The 22730-nt window shown below is 26.5% G+C and overlaps 1 protein-coding gene across 2 annotated transcripts; it reads left to right on the forward strand.

The window, feature by feature from the left end:
* The first annotated feature begins 1133 nt into the window (after positions 1-1133).
* Positions 1134-14269, forward strand: LOC123261887 (cryptochrome-1). Of its 2 annotated transcripts, none has more exons than XM_044723750.1 (11): positions 1134-1386; positions 5770-6125; positions 6197-6448; positions 8818-9002; positions 9191-9420; positions 9496-9663; positions 9762-9902; positions 10074-10225; positions 11319-11527; positions 12185-12211; positions 14063-14116. In XM_044723750.1, coding segments are annotated over exons 2-10 (1638 nt in total). In that variant the 5' UTR covers positions 1134-1386; positions 5770-5826; the 3' UTR covers positions 12187-12211; positions 14063-14116. The 2 variants fall into 2 exon arrangements, with proteins under 2 accessions (XP_044579685.1, XP_044579684.1); XM_044723749.1 differs by having other exon boundaries at positions 1137-1386; positions 11319-11521; positions 14063-14269.
* The last annotated feature ends 8461 nt before the right edge of the window (positions 14270-22730 follow it).

Consider the following 22730-nt stretch of genomic DNA (forward strand, 5'->3'; position numbering starts at 1 on the left):
ATTTGACATGTTAATCAATAAAAATATTAATGAAAATTTATTCCTATCGAGATATTTAATTTTTTGGACCAAGAGAGAAATTTTCTCAAGACAAGAAAATTTACTTCTATCAGGAACTAAATTTTTTGGAGCAAGAGGCTGAATTTTCTCAAAACGAGAAGATTTTCTTGATTTAAATAAATTTTCTTGGATCAAGATACGTATATCTTAAATCAAGAGAATTATATTTGTTGGAATAAGTGAAATTCCTTATGTCAAAAAAAATTTTTTTTTCACTCAAGAAAATAATTAAGAAGAAAATAGTTTCTTGGCTCAAATGAATCTTTTTTTTCTGTGCAAGAAAGGTTTTGTCAATTTTTTTGTATCTCTACTTCTTTACTCAAAATTTGAGATCAAAGGTTTTAGATATTGTCCAAGATCAAAAGGATAACTAGATATATTTCCAAAAACTTAAAATTTTTTGGTTAAATATTCGAGATTCAAAAAAATCATAAGAGACCTTTTTGGTAGGAAATTAAATTCTCTAAAGAAAAGATTTTTGTCACTTTTTTGTACCTGTGATATTTGGTACAGAAATCCGACTCGAAGCTGTGAATTGACTTAAATTTGAAAAATAAATTACGTATTCTTGAAAATAAAAATGTTTTTAAGAAAAACAATCAACAGGTCAAGTGAAACTATTACGTTGTAACAGAACGTAATCTATTACATGTTCAATACATAAGCGTAACTCAACTTAACAGTAAGTATTACCCACTAAGACATGAATACTAACGGAAATGTGTAATATAGTATTGAGTTTAGTGTGTTAACTTAAGCGAAAGGAGATAAAGATCGTATTCTCCAGACAAGTACACTTACCATTTAGTATCGACATATTAATTGCATTATTGCTTTATCACTGTATCTTAACGAAAAGAGTTTTGATTCATAAAAATTAATAGCAATAATTTATCCCTAGACATAATATAAGTACAAGAAGAAATAGCAGTCTTAGTAGTGGGGTTGAAAAATAAGACAATTATTTAAATAATAATATTAAATATGATACAAAGCAAGGCAATGAGCCACGACGAGTGCAACGTGACTTAATGATCACGTGATTAACGCGACCAATCGTATTAGTCTCCGGGTATGTGGTCACGTTGCACTCGGCGTGGATTTGAAACACACTCTTCAAGCCCCTCGCCAGGAACAACGTTTAATCTTACAACTGTAGCTCAAGCTTTTCAGACAATTCAAAATAGTGTCCGTATTTTTGTATGTTTTCGTTTTTTGTTGTTATAAATTTTTAGTGTTTTTGCCTTAATTGGCAGGTATGGATGAAAAGTGATTATTTTTTGTGACACTATGCTACTATTTAGGAATTAATTGTTAATTTTTAAGGTTTGTACTATTTTTAATTTAATTTACATTGTTAATTTTATTTTTAATTGTGTAATTTTTAGTCTTTACTATTTTTTAATTATCAAAAATATTAATAAGATTTTATTTTAGAGGATTTGATGTTGAAATTAATTAATTTTTAAATTAAATTTTATTTTATTATTATTTCAATTTTTTAGAAATAATTTTTTGAATTTTTTAAAAGATTTCAATTTAAATTTATGAAATACAAAATTTTTGCTTTTGATTAAAAATCAAGTTTTTGTTGAATTTTATTAAGTACAATGTGATTTTAGTTTTAAATCGGAATTATTTATTATTATTATTAATTTTAATTTCCAATAATAATAATCGATATTATTAAGAGAATAAGAAAAATTTTGTCTCTAGGATATTCAAGTGATAAAATCGGTTTTTTTTAGTGTAATTTAGTTTCATTGCAAAGATCTTGACTTGAATTTGTGCCTTTTTAAGGTTTCATCTCACCGATAGTCAATTTATAATGACAAGTATTTAGACTGCATTCGAAAATACTTTATCTCTAGATACATAATTAAGAAATGACCTTGTATTTTGTAAACTATTGACATTTATAAAGATATAAGCTCACCCCAACATTACACTCATCGAGACCTTTCATTTGAGTACCCACATCAATTTTTCATATATTTTATACATTTATATATATGTATATATGAAAAATATATCAAAATGCATGTGAGTACTCAAATGAAGGCTCTTGATGAGCGTAACATCGGGATGAGCTTATATCTTTAAAAACGTCGATAGTTAAGAAAGTACAGTGCAATTTAACAAAAGTCATTATTTAATAAAGCAAAATTGTATTTATTTATAGTTCACAAGTCACGGCGGTCACATAGTGATTGCAAGGTTGCTACACTGATAAAAAAATTGACTTGACTCAAGAGCCAAACTCTTGAACCAAGAATTCCATTTTGAAGAAAAATATTTTCTTGAGTCAAGAGAATAAATTCTTGACTCAAGAAAATTTTCTTAGACCAAGAATAATTTCTTAGCTCAAGAATTTATTCTCTTGACTTAAGAATATCATTTTCTTCAAAATGGTATTCTTGGTTCAAGAGTTTGGCTCTTGAGTCAAGTCAATTTTTTTATCACTGTAGTAATAATAATAAATAAAAGTTTTATAGTAATATATAAGATCTAATTATAATTCAACTAATAATAGCTTTCTGTTATCAGAATTCTGACAGAATCATCCAGCCATAAATTGTTTTCATTAAAATCAATTCATTCACCGATATACAAAGTGACTTTTTATAAAATTAAAATATTTTCCTACGGTGACAAATAACAGTGATATAAATAATACCTAAAAAAAGAAGAATAAGACCAGAGAAAATAATAAAAAAAGAAAATCAAATAAATGATTATTATTTTTGCACGACGACAGACAATAGCGTTAGTTCTCAGTGTCTATAACCTTGTGCTACTGACGGCGATGTGAGAAGTAGAAGTGATCGATTCAGCGGTGAAACCTATTGACTAATTTTTAACGCGATTGTAACCCGGTCTCTCGTCAGCTCTTGTCTCTTGTCTCTTATCTCTTGTCTGTCTGAAAAACCCCGATAATTACTGTGCCGACTTGAAGACTCGATCGTAATTATTAAATAGTAGACTCAGACAATAAAGAATTTCTCGATCTATTGTTTCTCCCCTCTACTCTTTTTTTTTTCCCGGAGTAAAACAAATCAATTTTTAATTAATTTTTCAATTCACCCTTTCGAAAAATTCATTCAATAGTTGCGCAAGACATCTTTTTTTGTCTATTGTTTATTGATATATTTAAGTCCAATGTACATGAAAATAAAACAGAGAGAAAGGGAACGATTAAGTAAATGTGTATAATAATATTAGCACGTTACCGTACACGTGACTCCGCCGGCAGAGTTGAATAAATAAATTTAAAATAACTTTAAAAAAGACTTTCTCTTAGGATACTGCGCTCTCAAAGCAGCCCGTTGTTTCTTATGCGGTTCTTTATTCTATTCGCCCTGTAGCTCCAATAGCAACAGCCGCTGTTACTTTACGATCTGGCAACTGTTTATGTAAACAGAGTATATGGATCATTATTACTTAATAGTTGCAATGTTATAACATACTTCGGGTAATCCGAAGTAATGAGCTGTCAGTTTACCATAAATGCCTGGGAACTAAATTTAGTTTACTTTTGAGCGAACAATACTTCGTATTTTCTTCTATTACACTGATAAAAGGATTTGTTTATAGTTAAAAATATTTGTTAATATTTAAAAAATCATTTATTAGAGACCACTTTTTAGTCCTTAACAAATGTTTCTTAGTATTTAAAAAGATTTATTAATATTTAATAAATGAATATCAGATTTATTAAATACAAACAAATCATTTTAAATACCAAGAAATATTTGTTTAATACTAAAAAGTGGTCTTTAATAAATGATTTATTAAATTTTAACAAATATTTTTAACTATAAACAAATTCTTTTATCAGTGTATTTAGAGCAAAATTTTGTAAAATAATCATAAGTAATTACTGTGCTAAAATAAAAATTAGGGGGGGGGGGGCAGCAAATTAGGGAAGCAGTGCCACCTACTTCAGCTGAGAAAAAAATTTTCTCACCTTGAGAAAATTTTTCTCTTGAATATTTGATACCCATTTTATATTATTTTAGCGTGCAATTATACATATTGAATGAAAAAAATGATTCAACATTATTTGATCTTCCCATTTGATATGTTAATCAATAAAAATATTAATGAAAATTTACTTCTATCTTTATATTTAATTTTTTGGAGCAAGAGGCTGAATTTTCTCAAAACAAAAAGATTTTCTTGACTTAAATAAATTTTCTTGGATCAAGATACATATTTCTTAAAACCAAAGAGTTAATTTTGTTGGAATAAGTGAAATTTCTTGTGTCAAAAAGAAAATTTTTTTTTCGCTCAAGGAAATAATTAGGAAGAAAAATATTTTCTTGGCTCAAGTGAACCTTTTTTTATGTGTAAACTAACCATTCTAAAAGAATGTCTTTTTCAAATAACTTCGAAATTTATTCTCGGATAATTTTTGATGTCATAATTTAACTATCAATGCTCAGAAAACTGTGTCAGAGGCCGCCAATTTCTTCAAAATCATTTGGTGGGCTTGTGAGATATTTAATTTAAAAAGTAAGATGTTCAGGCCTACAAGATCATTCAACTTGAAAAAATTTTCCTGAATCCCTAAACCAAGAAAGAGAGTGCAAAAAAATTACGAATGTTTTTTTTCGTGCTATTGCTTGGAATTGCGTGAGAACTATGTCTAAAAAATTTTTCACCAGGAGATCCAAAAATTAGAATCTTCTCAAGGGAACTCTTTTTTTTTATCTTGATATTATTTTTACTCAAGCGAAACCCGTCAAAAATTACTACAAAATTAAAAAATTTTTTTTTGCTACCTCAATTTTTGTTAGAAGTATATTGCGTCAACTATAACAATGTTTCTTTTTTGGGTGATTTGTTCATCTCTTTGGGTTCTTTCGTAGACTTATCGATAGGAAAATGTTATTTTTTTAACGACATTTCATTTTCGGATAATGAAATTTTTTTTTCACTTTTTCAGGGGGTACCACATTTTGACCGCAAAAAAAAAAAATTTTTTTTCTACGGCAACTTAAAATTTGATTATTTTCCTTCAATTACGACTGAAAACGAGAAAAATCAGCATATTTAAGTCCTTAAAATCATAACGGTTTCTTAAGTACCCCATTTTGCCCCCCCCCCCCTCCCCTAATTTGATTTTTAAGAAAAATTTTTTAATCAAAAATTATTTTGAAGAATTTTATTGTTTTAATTCAAGAAAAAAATTATTGAATCTCATAAAATTTACTTAAATTAAGGAAAAAAATTTTTAATAATAATAAAAAACACAAATTTTTTTAATTTTAAAAATTTTTTAAAACATTTTAAAATAAAACTAAGCGCTCAACAATTTTTTTGTTCATAAATTAAGTTGAAAAATTTTTTGAAATAAAATAACATTAAAAAATAAAGATTTTAATTATTTTTATACTTAAAATTTTTGTCTTAACTCTAAAAATTTTTTGACACAAGCTAAAATTAACACTAAGTGCCAAAAGAGTCTTTTATTAATAAATTGACATAAGAAAATTTTCTAAATAATAATAAATTTAATTTTAGTGAAAAAAAAGAACAAACTTTATTATTAACAATAAATTTAAGTCAAAAAATAAGATATGAAGAAATTTTGTAAGTAAAAATAAATTTTAGTGAAAAAAAAGGGTGTGTAAAATTTTTTTAACTAAAAATAAATTGAATTATTTCTTAAAAAAATTATAAAAACAAAAATAACTTTATTTCCAGTAAAAAAAAAGATGTAAGAAAAATAAAAGGATGAATAAAAAATAAACCAGGAAAGATATGACCGGTAGCCGGCACAACAACCGCGGTAGGGGGGTACCGAGCTGTGAGGGCATAAAAGATGCCTCGATCACCCCGAACACGACAGCAAGTGGTACTGGAACGGCGACAACAACCACCGGAAGTGCAACGACTGGTGACAGAGGTAAACACACGGTTCATTGGTTCAGAAAAGGACTCCGTCTACATGACAATCCCTCTCTGAGAGAAGGTCTCAACGGAGCCAATACCTTCCGATGCGTTTTTGTGATTGATCCCTGGTCAGCTGGAAGTAAAAGCATCGGTATCAACAAGTGGAGGTTCTCTCCTTTCCATTTTTTATTAACAATTCTTTCACTTATCAAAGATACTACAGATTATATCTGCACAGATTTCTCCTCCAGTGCCTGGAAGATCTCGACGCCTCGCTCAGGAAACTGAACTCGAGGCTGTTTGTGATTCGCGGACAGCCGGCAGACGTCTTGCCGAAGATCTTCCGTGAATGGGGGACCACTAATCTCACTTTTGAAGAAGATCCCGAGCCCTTTGGCCGCGCGAGGGATCATAATATTACCACGCTTTGTAGGGAACTCGGAATTTCAGTTCTTCAGATGGTCTCTCACACTCTTTATAAATTAGATGAGTGAGTTTTTATTTTACATTTTTTGGTAATTATTGATGTGAAATTTTGGGGATTAGTTATGCAATAAGTTAACGGTGGTACATGTTAAGACGGATTAGATTAATATGTCAGATGTCTGAAGTCCGTACTGATAGAAGGATTAGTAATATTTAGTTAGATTTAGTAATTGTTGATGAATTATTTTTTTACAGATGATTTAATGAATTGTTATTTGTAGTTGATAAATTATTTACTAATCTATATTATTAAGAGAATAAGAAAAAAATTGTCTCCAGGATAGTCCAGATTCGAAAATGCTCTATCTCTAGATACATAATTAAGAAATGACCTTATATCTTGCACAGTAAAAAATTTTGCGTCATTGCGTCAAAAAATTTTGTGTTAAAAATTTTTGTGTTAAATATTTAACACTTTTATGTGTAAATTTAACATTAATTGTGTTAAATTAACACAGAAAAATGTTAAAATAACACAAAAAAGTGTTAAATATTTAACATAAAAATTTTGAACACAAAATTTTTTGACGCAATGACGCAAAATTTTTTACTGTGTGTGAACTATTGACATTTTTAAATATATAAGTTCACCTCAACATTACACTCATCGAGACCTTTCATTTGAGTACCCACATCAATTTTTCATATATTTTATATATATTATACATATGTTTATATGAAAAATATATCAAAATGCATGTGGGTACTCAAATGAAAGCTCTTGATGAGTGTAACATTAAGATGAGCTTTTATCTTAAAAAATGTCAATAATTAAGAACTGACTTTGCTTTCTTGTCAACTAATGATATTTTTGAAGATAAGCTCATTCCGATATTACACTCATCGAGACCTTTCATTTGAATATCCACATCAATTTTTCATATATTTATATATATTATATATATAAATATATGAAAAATATATCAAAATGCATGTGGGTACTCAAATGAAAGCTCTTGATGAGTGTAACATCGGGATGAGCTTATATCTTTAAAAACGTCAATAGTTAAGAAAATACAGTGCAATTTAACAAAAAGTCATTATTTAATAAAACAAAATGTTCTTTATTTATAATTTACAAGTCACGGCAATCACATAGTGACTGCAAGGTTGCTAGTGTTTATTAAATATTTTTGAACGAATGATTTAATAAATTTTTTATTATTTTCTAAATAAGTTAATAAATATAAGTTGACTATTAATGAATTATTTATTAATTAATATTTACAGTTTTCTTCATAAAAAAATGTCTCAAATAAAAATAATCCATAAAAACTGATAAATAATGGATGAAAAATATTTATCAAAAGTTAAATAGTAATAAAATTTATTTAACAAATGAATAGATTATTTTTAAATAAATTAATTTATTAAAAATGAAGTAACTTTTTCTATCAGTGCACCCTTCAAGCGACAATGTCAGTCTCTATCGTCATAAAATTCTCGAATCAACCCTTAAAATCCGTCAATTGGGGTCCGATTGACTTTTTGAAACCACCCAAAGTCATAAAAATCAATCGGCTTTTTATACAAAGTTGTCAACTTAATAAAACAAAATTCTAATAAAATTCACTAAACATAACGTAAAATCAATTAACGTGTTCATTGGCATTAAAAGAAATATGCCGCGCGAGCGTAATAATTTTCCGTCAAATCAGCAAAAGGAAAAAAAAAATATGATTCGACAATGAACAGTCGTACGGATGAATATAATTCGTTATCTATCTCGTCCTAGAATAGAGTGCATAAATATCTCGGTAAAAAGTTTACGAGCTTGGATTTTTATGTAGTTTTTTGGTTTTTGTTTTTAGTTTTATCACCCGGCTGGTTTTGGTGGAGCCCGTGCCCTTTCGACGTTTCTCTCTCATATTTTGTTATCCACAAACATCTATCACACGTTTCCAAGATAGAGTAGTACAAGTTTAAATGCCAGGCTCGTAGGTTTTGCGTTTAATTCTCACGCACGGTTTGATACTTCGTTATAATTCGAGCCTCTTCATTTCCATTTCCCTCGGGAATCTCTTAATCTCTTTGATGCGCCAGGTGCGCTATTGTCGGTCACATATATTTTTACTCTTTTTTTACATACACTTCCCATTTATTTAAATGTACCGTGTAACTACATTTTTTTATTTTATTTTTTTAATGTTTTTTTTATTTTCATTTTTTCAGTCTGAGTTGAGTGACGGGATCTAGTGATCCTCGAGTAAAAAATTAAATTATTTTTTTTTTCTACTTAATTATAAAATTAGAAAAAAAATTTTTTCAGGTTATCATTTTTTTTTAGAAAAATTAAATTTTTTTTTATATAAAGAAAAAGTAATTATAAAATTCAATTTTTATAAAAATTATTATTGTTGTTTTTTTTTAAAGAATTTTAGACAGAAATGGAGGAAAGCCACCATTAACATATCACCAATTCCAAAATATCGTCGCAGAAATGGACCCGCCGGTACCTCCGGTACCTACAATAACCGCTGAGTGTATCGGCGACGCATTCACACCCCTCAGAGAGGACCACGACGACCTGTATGGTGTTCCAACCCTCGAAGAGCTCGGTAAGATACCTCCGGTTCGCAGGATCAAATTTTCGTCCTAACATTACTTTATTAAATTTTTGGTAGTTATTTTATATAAACATCAAATGAATAACTAAAAATGAACAGTTAGAGAAAAAATATCGATCTAACCCTTGAAGCGATCAGTGAGTAAAGAGATTGAATACGGCTGGTTATTATTCCCTCAGGGTTTGATACAGAGGGTCTCCAATCTTCAGTGTGGGTCGGAGGCGAAAGCGAGGCACTGGCACGACTGGAGCGACATTTGGGTCGCAAAGCCTGGGTCGCGAGCTTCGGAAGACCCAAAATGACACCCCAGTCTCTGTTGCCCAATCAGACCAGTCTGTCGCCTTATTTACGATTCGGTTGTCTCAGTACCAGGCTCTTTTATTATCAACTTAGAGATTTGTATCGCAAGGTTTGAACTTTTATTGACCCGCCGGTTTAAAATTATTTTTTGAACCAATTCTATTGTTAATTTTTTACTGTTTAGATAAAAAAAGCTTCCCCGCCACTTTCTCTTCATGGACAATTGCTCTGGCGAGAGTTTTTCTATTGCGCAGCAACTAAAAATCCAAATTTTGATCGGATGCAGGGGAATCCTATTTGTCTGCAAATTCCTTGGGATAAAAACAATGAAGCTCTTGCCAAATGGGCTAATGTGATTATTATTATTATAATTATTATTATTATTAAGATTAAAAATCAATAGTAATAATAATAATATCATATTAATGACAATAATTTAAAAATACTCAGGGGCAAACAGGATTTCCGTGGATCGACGCAATAATGACTCAATTGCGTGAGGAGGGTTGGATTCATCATCTCGCCCGTCATGCAGTCGCTTGTTTTTTGACAAGGGGCGATCTCTGGATCTCTTGGGAAGAAGGAATGAAGGTATCAAATTAAAATACTCTTAGATGTATTGTTCTCTATTCTTCGTGAGATTCTTACTAATTGTCATATAACATAATAATTATATTTCTTCAACATTTTTACCCTAAAAAATTTAATAACAATATCTATCGCTACCCAAATATAGAATTTTATTAATTAATAATTATTTAGATATTCGACCAACTATTACTCGACGCAGATTGGTCAGTCAATGCCGGTATGTGGATGTGGCTCTCTTGCAGCTCATTTTTCCAACAATTTTTCCATTGTTACTGTCCAGTCCGGTTCGGCCGCAAAGCCGATCCAAATGGCGATTACATCAGGTAGCTTTTATATCCTTTAATACTTACATTATTCTATTATTTATTTTTTCATTCTTTCTTCTTTATTTTATCAACCAAAAAATAATAATTACACTAAGAAAAAATATAAATTATCTATAGAAAAAAATTAAATTAATTTTCTGACAAAAAAATATCGAAATTTATTTTTATTATAATGAAAAAAAAATTAAATATTGAATTTCTTTTAAATTCTGGTCAATTTTGAGTGTTTAAATTTTTTTGGTAATTATTTACAAGTGGGGTCTACCCGATTTTGGACCATAACTAGGTGAAAAATTAACATTTTCAAATTTTTTTTCTCTGCTTGTTTTTACGGCGCATTTATGATAAAAAATGTCGTGAAAGAAAAAAATAAAGATTTCGATAGCTTTTTTGCTTTCAAAAGTCGGAAAAAATTTTGGCTCTGATGTTTTTGGATAAAATTTCTATTTTATCTTTTTTTTATATATTTGTTTTTAAAAAGTACATAAAAAAACAACTAATTTAAAAAAAAAAGGTGAATATCACAATTTTCTAAAAAATTTATAAATTTTTTTTTAAATTTGTAAAATTTGTTAAAATTTTGATAATTAATTTTTTTTTTTAATTTGTTCATTTTTTTAATGTATTTTTCAAAAAAAAAGTATATCAATAGAATCAAATAGAAATTTCGTTCAAAAAAATGAAATTTAAAATGCTTGACCCCACTTGTAAATATTTACCAACCATTTTTGTTCCAAAATCTTAGAATTAAAATTAGTTAAAATTGTGATAATCAACTTTTTTATTTTAATTGTTCATTTTTTTATGTATTTTTCAAAAAGAAATATATCAATAAAATCAAATAGAAATTCCGTTTAATAAAATGAAAATTAAAATGGTGGACCCCACTTGTAAATAATTACCAAAATTTATTTTTATTATAATAAAAAAAAATTAAATATTAAATTTTCTTTAAATTCTGGTCAATTTTGAGTGTTTAAAATTTTTTTTCTCAGTGTAATAATAAACAAATAATTTTTATGTCTGTTTTCAAACCCCCAAAAAAAAATTGATGAATCAAACTTAAAAAAAAAAAAAAACAAAAAAATAGACGATATTTGCCAGTCCTGAAGAACTACCCTACACGTTACATTCACGAGCCGTGGGTGGCGCCTCTATGCGTCCAGAAGTCCGCTAAATGTATAATCGGGCGTGATTATTCGCTGCCGATGGTTAATCACAGCAAAAGCTCAAGGATAAACATCGAGCGGATGAAACAGGTCTATCAGCAACTCAGCAAGTACCGCGACAACGGTGAGTGTAAGTTGGCGCTAACTATTTTTTATTAAGTTAAGTTAAAGCACCGAGCTCTCCTCCCCCGGAGGACGGAGAAGATATTTCTCCGCCTGCTCACACTCACACTCGCTACCTTTGTATCACGAAACTCGAATCTTCCTCTCTCTCTGTCTCTGCGAGGGTGTCTCTGTCGCTGGAGTATCTGGCGCCCAACATCCAGTGCCCCAGTGGCTCACTACTACTGGGTTTTACTACTTATACACCCTCGGCCCTCAGGCTGTAGCTCTCAAGCTCGGCTCTGCCCCCAATGCTCCACTTTACCCGAATCGATTCACCCCGTCTGACAGAGAGAAAGAGAGAAAGATGGAATGATAGGGAAGGAGATAAAAATGTTCATGTAGCATTTAGGTAAGTAAGCTAGTGTTACTTTGTCTCAATCTTACTTTTGTAGGAATTGAAAAAAAGTATATATAATAGTAATAATATATTATTGTATGTATGGATAGAAAAAAAAGTTTTTGTGAGAGAAATTCTTTTTTAAACATTTTTTTTTTTTATTATTTTTGTATCGATGGGCTTGATAAAATACACTCAAGTAGACGAGCGTGACTAACAAGACATTTTTATTTTTATATTTTTTAAATTCACTTCACTTGGACTACGTGGTTGCTGCATGAACAGGAATCATCGCCAACGGGGAAACTCTAGGTGACAAATTATTTGTTTTTTATTGTTATTATTATTATTATTTTTATTTAAAATTAAAATATTTATTTGAAAGTAAAATTAATAAAAATTTGATATTTTATTGAAAATCAAAATTTGTTATTTCTTTTATGTTTTTTGAAAACTTTTAAAAAATTTTCGGTAATTATTTACAAGTGAGGTCAACCCCATTTTGGGCCATAACTAGGTGAAAAATTAACATTTTCAATTTTTATTTAATTCTACTTGTTTTTACGGCGCATTTATGATAAAAAATGTCATGAAAGAAAAAAATAAAGATTTCGATAGCTTTTTTGCCTTCAAAAGTTGGATACAATTTTGGCTCTCATGTTTTTGGATAAAATTTCTATTTTATCTTTTTTTGATATATTTTTTTTTAAAAGTACATAAAAAATCAAAAAATTAAAAAAAAAAAAAATTAGAAAAACGGTTGACCCTAAAGGCCATCCCTGCAACTTCCCGCTAATTTCATATTTAAGCGCTCAAAATTGCACAATGGTGACATTCTACGCAGTTTTCAGGCTTCATAAAGAATCTTTAAGTTTTAATCGATCGAAGTAGGAATTTCGATGTAATTCCGAAAAAACATTTTTTTCGGTTTTTTTTCGACAACGATAACTCACGAACGAATCAACCGATTTTGACCGGGCTAGTGGCGATCGACGTGGTTTTTTTATGTTAAGAGCTGATTAGTTTTTGGAATTGATCAGTAAAACCATTTAAAAGTATTTCCAAAAAAACCACATTTCAAAAAATTTTTTGTCCAAATTATATTCAAAATCTAAGTTTGTTCAAGCCCTTTCGAATGGCACCAACCGCGATGAAATCGGTCGAGCCATTCAAAAGTTATGAGAGGTTTACATACGGCCACACACACACACACACACACACACACACACACACACACACACACACACACACACACACACACACACACACACACACACACACACACACACACACACACACACACACACACACACACACACACACACATACATACATACGAACATCACCGCGGAAACATTCGGGGAGGCTTCCTAGGACCTCAAAACGTTAACATCTGTTGAAAACTCGATTTTCGAAAAACGGGGTAAAACCAATAACTTCCCGATTTTTGAAAATTTTCAATTTTCTTAGCGGGAAGTTAAAAAGTTGAATATCACAATTTTCTACAAAATTTATAAATTTTTTTAAAAATTTGTTAAAATTGTGATAAACAACTTTTCTTTTTTTTATTGCTCATTTTTTTATGTATTTAAAAAAAAAAAATATATCATTAAAATCAAATAGAAATTTCGTTAAAAAAAATGAAAATTATAATGGTTGACCCCACTTGTAAATATTTACTAAATTTTCTCTAAAAAATGGATGTAATAATAATATAAATTAGGTAAAATGCAATTTCAAAATTAATTAATTTTAATATCAAATTTTTTAAGGGTGATCTTAATAATATTTTTGAAAATTTAAAATATTGTAAAAAAGTTTTTTTTCTACTCTTTAAATTTCAAAAAATAAAATTTTTTTAAAATTTGTTTCAAAATTTTGAACAATTAAAAATAATTAAGGATATATTTTTTTGGCTAATATTTTATAAAAATTTATCTGAACATAAACGTGTAAAAATTTTTCATTGTAAATTAAAAAAGCGCAAATTAAAGTAATGATCATGATAAATGACCAAAGATAAAAAAATGCATAGGTAGTAGCAATACTTTGAAATATCTGCAATATAGATCGGATTAGTGTACGTAGATACAGGATATAGTAACTAAAACTAAGAGGACAAGTACTTTGTAAATAAATTGATTGAGTTAATTAATTACAAAGGTCTGATGAGGATCATTGGGCATACATCAAAGCCAGCCGAGGAACAAGAGGCGATAAAAAAACAAGCTTTATCCCCTCATACATCTGCTGCCACCGACGATAAAAAAATGATTACCAATTCTTTCGACCCCACCATTCTCCCCAACGAATAGCTTTTATAAATTTTATCATACGCTAAATAAATAATTTCTCATATATATTTATAAACACTGATCATTATAATTTAAATATCATTTTTTTTTATTTTTATAAATAAAATTGTTCAAGTAGTTCTTGACCGGCAATTAAAATCGTGCTATTTAATATTTTTTCTCTCAATAATTTAAGCTTTAAAAATATTATTAAAATACAAGCGAATACTTTTTGAAAGCCACATTGATTTATGTTAATTATTAAAAAAAAATAATTTTTTTTTTCAAATAAATTGGAAATTTAGAATGAAATCGGATTTGATTAAATTTTTTTCCAAACTTCAAACAAAGAACTTCAATCATGTTACGGCTTTTATTTAGAAACATATAAATTTAGCTTCCACGTCAATGTTTATCGTGTGTAGTACCTGCTTGTAAGTCAATCATGATTAAATGATTGATAAAAAACAATAATTTACGTTTTAAAAATAAAATGCGGGACGGAAATATTCCCCCGTTTTATTTAGAACTTTTTTTATTGAAAAATAAACTCCGTGGTTTATTGGATTATTTTATTAAATTTTTTTAAGCACTTGAGGTTTATAAAAACCCGCAATTTTTAAATCAATAGTTCAAAAAATAAATTTATTTTTTTTATGTTATTTATAGAATACTAAGTTAGTGGTTAAAATACATGCATATATTTTTGTAAAATGTAAAACTTTTAATAATGTACTATTTAATTATTTTAAGAAAAAATAGTGTAATTTTTTACATAAAAAAATGTATAAGAAATTTTTGTTATTGAAAAAAATATTAATGAAAATACAAATCATTAAGTATTATGTTTTTGGTGTTTAATATTAAACCGTTTTTGCAAAATTAAAAAATTGTGACTCTAAAATAAATTAAGTAATTTTAATTAATAAAAAAATTATCTATATTATTAAGAGAATAAGCAGAATTTTGTGGCCAGTATATTTATATGATAAAATGGGTTTTTATGGTTAAATTTGGTATCGTTGGAAAAGTATTGACCTGGAGTTGTGCCTTTTCATGGTTTCATATCATTCTCACCAATAATCAATTTATGATGATAAGTATTTAGGCTGCATTCGAAAATGCTCTGTCTCCAAATACATAATTAAGAAATGACTTTGTATCTCGTGAACTATTGACATTTTTAAAGATATAAGCTCATCTCGATGTTACACTCATGAAGACTTTTCATTTGAGTACCCACATCAATTTTTCATATATTTATATATATTATATATTTATATATATTATATATTTATATATATTATATATTTATATATAGTAAATATTTATATATATTATATATTTATATATATTATATATAAACAATATATCAAAATGCATGTGGGTCATTCCATGTCAAATCGACCAATAGTTGGAATCGAACCCTTTCGATTTGGATGAATTTTGGTCAGAAGTTTTCTTTTATCATAAAACGAAGTTCTGCCAAAGGAAAAAAAATCAAAAAATTTTTTTCGAAAGATATGCAAATTGAAAATTTCGCGATTTTTCCAGTTTTTCAATTTTGTTTTTGCAATATCTTGAATGCTATTATAGATACAGGAATGGTCTTTCGTTTGTTTAAAAGGGGACACTTGGGGCTATTGAAAAAAAAAATATTTTGGAAAAAAATTTTGAAAAATGCCAAATTTGTCAAATTTTGAATTTTTGAAAATCGTCAAAAGTGAAGACCGCCATTAAAATTTTGGCTCATTTTTTTTGTATGATACCTTGTAATGATCTTAAAAGATCCTGAAATTTTTGGATAGGGGTTTTTTTTTTTTTAATATGAATTTTTGAATTTAAAAAAAAAAATTTTTTTTGTTTTTTGCAACTTCTATAAAAGGTAAACTTATGCAGATACATAATATTGTAATTTTGAGTATTTAGAAATCAAATGCACGACGTGGAAATATTAAATAATAAATTAATTTCAACTTTTTTTTATTTTTTGGACATAATCTTGCATCCTTAAAATAAGTCATCGGGATGATTTTATATCTTTAATAACGTCAATATTTAAGAAAGTACAGTGCAATTTAATATAAGTCATTTTTTAATAAAGCAAAATTTTATTTATTTATAGTTCACAAGTCACGGCAGTCACATAGTGCCTGCAAGGTTGCTAGTTTTAAATTAATTAATAAAAATTTTAAAAATAAATTTTTTTACCTTTCTTCCTGGAATAAAAAGGAGGAATAAAAAGAATAAAATTTCATGTCAACAAATGATATATTTTTAGTGCCTATACAGTGAGTTTTGGACTCTTCTAGGTTTTACATTACATTTCTCATTAGATTTAAACAATTACAAATGAATATCTTGTTGTTGTTTGTTATTTATTATTTCTTCTTAAACACTCAAAAACAGAACTAACGTTTCATCATATTAATATTATTATTATTTATATTAATTTATAATTAATTATCCATTATTCATTATTGTTATTTATTAATTATTAATTTATCATTAAATTATTAATAATAATTATAATAATTAGTGTCAATTATTCGGTCGATTCTCACAAATGATTACATATTATATATTTAATATTTAATCACGTACATGGTTATTTATTTATTTATTATTTTTACACAATTTCCAACTCAATTTAATAAATTTATCAATTAATCCATTTATTGTAAATTAACCACGTCGTTAATGTTGAACAAATCGTCGCTAAATTATTTTTATTTTATTCATATAAATATTTATATGCATATATATTTATAATACTCAATATATATTTATATAATTATATATACATATATTTATTTAGTTATTTATTATTTTATTGTTATTATTATTCTTACTTCCACTTTATTAATAATAATAATTCGCAATAACGTTTTATAGGCTCGAATAATAATTATTTATTTTATTTTATAATTATTATTATTATTATAACGACATTACATACATCCGAATTGATTCATTAAGATTTATAAATTACTCTTTTGTTGTTTCATACCTTTGGTATTAATATTTATTAACTTTATTATTTTTATTACATTTAACTAGTTTCCACATTTCTTCAACGCAACTCTACATTTTCCGCACGAATTTCATTTCAAGGTCTATGTATCTACATACACACATACATATTTACATACATGTATATGTATATGTTTATACATACATTTGTGTTCAAGTGAGTACTCACGAGAGTTTAGAGAATTCTTCTCTCATTTTTTACTTTCAAAAACTCGAGTTTTTAGACTTTTAGTACGTGGTAATAATTAATATTAATAATAACAATAATAAAAAATTTAGAATTTTTTTTTGGCTTATCACTGTTTAAAATTTTATAATTAACAATTTTTATGTTAAAAATTATTGCAATTTCATCTTTAATAAAGTCAAATTTATTTTTCGGTGATTTTTGGCAACAAAAAAATTTTTATTCAAAAATTTTATCAGTAATTTTTTGACTTTCGAAATTATCAATTTTATAAAAAAAAAAAATTTTAAGTTCAAAAATTAAAACAAATTTTTTTTTGTATAAATTTGAAAAATTTCAAGATCACATTGTTTCATTGTTTGATATTTTTGGCACCAAAAAAATTTTTTTACCAATTCTTGAATAAAAAATTTGAATTTTTTGACTTTGAAAATGAAAAAAAAAATTATCCTTAGTAATAAAGTTATACAATTTTGATTTTCAAAATTTTTAACAGTGATTTTTATTAAAAAAAATTTTTTTTAATATTAAAAAATTAAATAAAATAAATTTTTAGTAAAAAATTTTTATTTTTTGTTATTATTACTATTATTATTATTACTATTATTATTATTAGTATTATTAATATCAATATTATTATTAAAAACTTGTCATATACCTTTTCCAATACCTCAAAAACGGTTTAGTTATTCAACAATAAAATATTACTTTGTTTCTAATAAGAAAAACCGATAACAGCGTATGTAATAAAATCGATGATAATATATCGTAATTATTAAACCGCCGTCACCGCGTCGCTAGTCGTTGGGTCTTAAAAATAAAAAAAATACTTATAATAAACAAATACGACAGCGACAACCCGTTCATGTAAATCGTTAAATAGACTTTATATCTTCAATTATCATTATCAATATTATTCCATTTAGTTATTAATGTACCACTTTAAACTATTTTGTCAAAAATTGGCTGCCGCCGTAATAAGTACTTTTATTTATTAGTAATTATTATCACACACACGCAAATAAATTTATTCACAAGCGTCCACCTTTATAGTTTTCATAGTCGTTACTTCACAACACTATTTATTTATTTACTTGTTTATGTTAATGACAAACGTCATTATTTATTTTATTATTTTTACATGTCCAAAATCTTGTCTTAAGTATTACAACATTTTAGTTTTTATTTTTAATTATTAGTCGCTCTACGGTGTTCCACTAATAACTTCAAGGTTTAGACCTTATTTTGTTTGCAATTATTTATTTCAGTTATTTGCATTAAATATCAATCGGCTATTTTATTTCGCACACACAAATATTTTTCGGTAAATTTATGATTTTTCTAATCAAAAAAATATTTCAACTCATATAAAAAAAATAATTAAAAATATTTAAGTCAAAATTTTCTAAAAAAAAACTTTTGACCTTTTTTGGAATTCTTTTATAAAAAAAAAATCAAAATTCTCAAAAAAAAACTTTTGACCTTTTTTTAAAATTATTCAGCATAACTTTTAATAAAAAGTTAAATTTTATTAATAATTTAAAAGATAAATTTTATTGAAATATTTGTCAAAATTCTTAAAAAAAAAAAAAAAAATTATTTATTTTAACTTCACAAAAAAAAAAAATAAATAAAAATAAAAATTTCAGCTCTTTAAATTTTTTAATAATTTTAAATAAATTCCAAAAAAATTCAAATTTTCTTCACTGATTTTTTTTTTTAAGAAAAAATTCATTATAATAATTTAGCAAATCTCAACAGCGTACATAGAAAAGTAAAAAAAAATTCACTTCAAAATGACACTCCTTGTGTATATGCACAGCCCATACAGAGCTAATGCATCCATACTCACAAGTTTTAATATCCTAAGTAGATACATAAATACATATACAAAGACATTTCTTCTACCCCGTCGTATTATCATCCTCCTTTTCTTTCCGGTATCACACAATTCTGTGCGTAAATCTCAGCAAGAAAGGGAGAAGGAGTCTTTATTATCATTATCATTATCATTATTATTACTTTATTTTCATTATTACTATTATTATCATTGTTGTCATTGTTTTGAATAAAAATAAAGCACGAGCGCGAGTAAGAGCCGAGCAAGAGAAGGAAACTAAATAAGCAGATTAATTGCCTTTCCTTTTCAAACTTGTCATCATTAGCCGTTGATACAATCCCGACAGAGTTTATTTTTATTGGAAATTTTAATTACTTTTTTCATCTTTTGATTTTTACTTTAATATATTGAAATAATATTTTTAACGAGATCCGAGGCGAAACGAGACAATATTATGTTCAAAATTTGATTTGACAACACTCGTTCAATATTTGTTCAATTTTGTCATGAAAATTCAAAAATTTTATCTGCAAGCTACACTGATAAAAGGATTTGTTTATAGTTAAAAATATTTGTTAATATTTAACAAATCATTTATTATAGACCACTTTTTAGTCCTTAACAAATATTTCTTAGTATTTAAAAAGATTTATTAATATTTAATAAATGAATATCAGATTTATTAAATACAAACAAATCATTTTAAATACTAAGAAATATTGGTTTGATACTAAAAAATGGTCTCTAATAAATGATTTGTTAATTATTAACAAATATTTTTTTAATACAAATAAATCCTTCTATCAGTGTATAATTTTAACCGAGTATCGTCAAGTCAAATTTTTAAACGCATGTAATAATGAATTTATATGAATGAATTCTTAACCGTAAAATATTTACAAATTTTAAAATACACTGTATATTTTTTTTCGCGAAAATGACGCACAGAAAAAAATATTCAACTCAATATCCAGAACGCACAAGAAAAATTTTTTCTGTGTGAAAATTTCAATAAATAAAAATTAAAAATAAAAATTAATAAAACTATGTCTACATTAGTTTTATAATAATAAATTTATAATTATTTTGTGCATACGACTCGGCCGCTATTATGATTATTAAAAATTCATAACGCTAAATTACCATTAAATTATGTATTTAATATTAATATACATCAATCGGGACTTAGAATTTATTCATTAATTATTTTATAACTTATTATTAATATTATTATTATTTATTTGTTATTATTATTTAGTTCAATTGTACGGTATTATAAAAATGTAGTGAAACAAACAGAGGTGAATTTAAGACAGAGAGTAAGAGTGAGAGTTGTAGTGAAAAAGTTATCAAGATTGAATTTTCGTTAGAATTTTATACCGAAATAAAACGACGTTCATTCGACATGGCAATTGGATGTCACTAAGGGTAAAAGAAAAGTTGTAAGTGTAAGCCCGAGAAGACGAAGGGGATAAAGTTGAGATGAACGAAGCGATACAACTGGGGTGACGTTAAAGCGTTACGGGAATGTAAAAGCTTTTATACCTATATGTCTGTATAAAATCTGTCTCAAACTATCGAGAGATATAATTTGACGGTCAATCTGCTTTCCGATCAATTATTTTGATTTTTATTCCTAGATAATTATTTATTTATGGTGGGAATAATGGTAGAGGGGAAAAATTAAATTATTGCCGACTTTAGAGGATTTATTGAGGACAAAGGTAAAAATAGGTTTAAATTGAGGTTTTATAGAGGTCGGTTTCAACCTTAAACTGATACTTTTCTATCACTTTCGGCTTTCAACCTCAAGGGTGAGGATTCAAATGGGATTACTTTGAATTTTAGGGGTTTTCAATGTGATAGATAAAATTATAGGAAAATTCAACTGATAAAATTGTGTAAATTTTTGAAAAATTTTATTTTAATAATTTTTTATGTGATGGAAAAAAATTAAACTGCATTTTCGAGATGAAATTTGGAGAAAATTTTATTTGAAAAATTTTTAATGTGTTGGAAGAAATTTTTTAAATGATAAAAAAAAATTTTCAACTAAATTTTTAGATAAAATTCAAGAAATTTTTGGAAAATTTTACTTGAGAAATTTTTTAATAATAAAAAAAGATAAATTGAAGCTAATTTGATTTTAGGGTGAAAAAAGAAATAATATAAAAATGACTCGAATTTTTCAATACCAAGAAAGAAAAATTTTATCCTAAAAAAATTATTTTTTCAATAGATATTTTCACGCCTTACTTATCATACTTTTATATATTAATATTTATAAATAAATAATAAATATTCAAAACTAAAAAAAAAAAGCAAATAAGAATCAGTAGAAAACCTTTGAAAAAACCTCAACAGCTCAGAAACAAAGCATCGCTTGAAAATTAATAATTAATGGAACAACATTCAAATAAAATGCTTTGAAAAAAAATAACGAGGGTATATAAATAATCCGGTGAAACTCGAAAATATATAAATAATTAACACGAGTACAATTTAATTGACATTTTATCTCTCGATTAAATTCCTTAAACATTTTTCGCTCGAGCCCTATAAATAAATATTTAATAAAATGAACCGAGATTAAAATCCTCAAGTTAATTATTGATATCAACGAGATTTCATTTAATTCCGCTTCTTTTTCCTCTTTCTGCAGTAAATATTATTTCACTACAATAAAATTTCTCTATTTATTAATCAACTAAATAAAATGTAAAATTTAATTTAAAATTCAATTGGACGAAACGGGGACGGTTCTATTGTTAAATACACAAATAACTCTTATTATTATTATCATTATTCTTATCATTTAAATGGCGCTTCAATGAAAATCGAGAAAACAAAACCTAATAAGAAAATTAATTATCTTACACACACAAAAAACAAATTTGATGTTTTTTTTTTAGCGTCAAGTATTTTTAAAAAATTTATTGGTCTATCCTACAACGGCGTATTTTACATTTTATCAATAATTAATAATTAATACGGGTAACATTCTAAATATTAGGTCAACATTTATTATCAATTATCGTGTACTTAAAACTTATATTTATTCTATTATAATTATAATTATAATTATAATAATAAAGATGAGAATTAAATTTAAAAAACCGACGAACTTTTATTTATCTAGCTGTTATTTATTTATTTATTTAACGCTCTCGGTATTTGTTTAAAAACGTTCATGTGATTCAAACTAACAACAACAGCTTAACGACTAGTTATGTTTCTGGTTTTATTTACTTTCTAAGGCTTTTTAACCTGTTTTTTTTAACACATTTTTTTTTGTTTGTTATTCAGGATTTATTTTGACGCGACTTTAAAATTTTTATTCTTTTATTATTATTCGCTCGCTTGTGATTTTTTTTCTTATACTTATAAGGCAATATTTATACTAAAAAAAAAATAATAATAATAATAATAATCTATATTATTAAGAGAATAAAAAAATTTTGTGTCCAGGATAGTTAT

Source organism: Cotesia glomerata, linkage group LG3, assembly GCF_020080835.1.
Source record: "Cotesia glomerata isolate CgM1 linkage group LG3, MPM_Cglom_v2.3, whole genome shotgun sequence".
NCBI lineage: Eukaryota > Metazoa > Arthropoda > Insecta > Hymenoptera > Braconidae > Cotesia > Cotesia glomerata.

Coding starts and splice junctions, on each gene's coding strand:
- LOC123261887 (XM_044723749.1), top strand. CDS start 5,827: ATGACCGGTAGCCGGCACAACAACCGCGGTAGGGGGGTACCGAGCTGT. Junction 6,126..6,196: donor ATCGGTATCAACAAGTGGAG/GTTCTCTCCTTT, acceptor ATATCTGCACAG/ATTTCTCCTCCAGTGCCTGG. Junction 12,212..14,062: donor CGCCAACGGGGAAACTCTAG/GTGACAAATTAT, acceptor TTAATTACAAAG/GTCTGATGAGGATCATTGGG.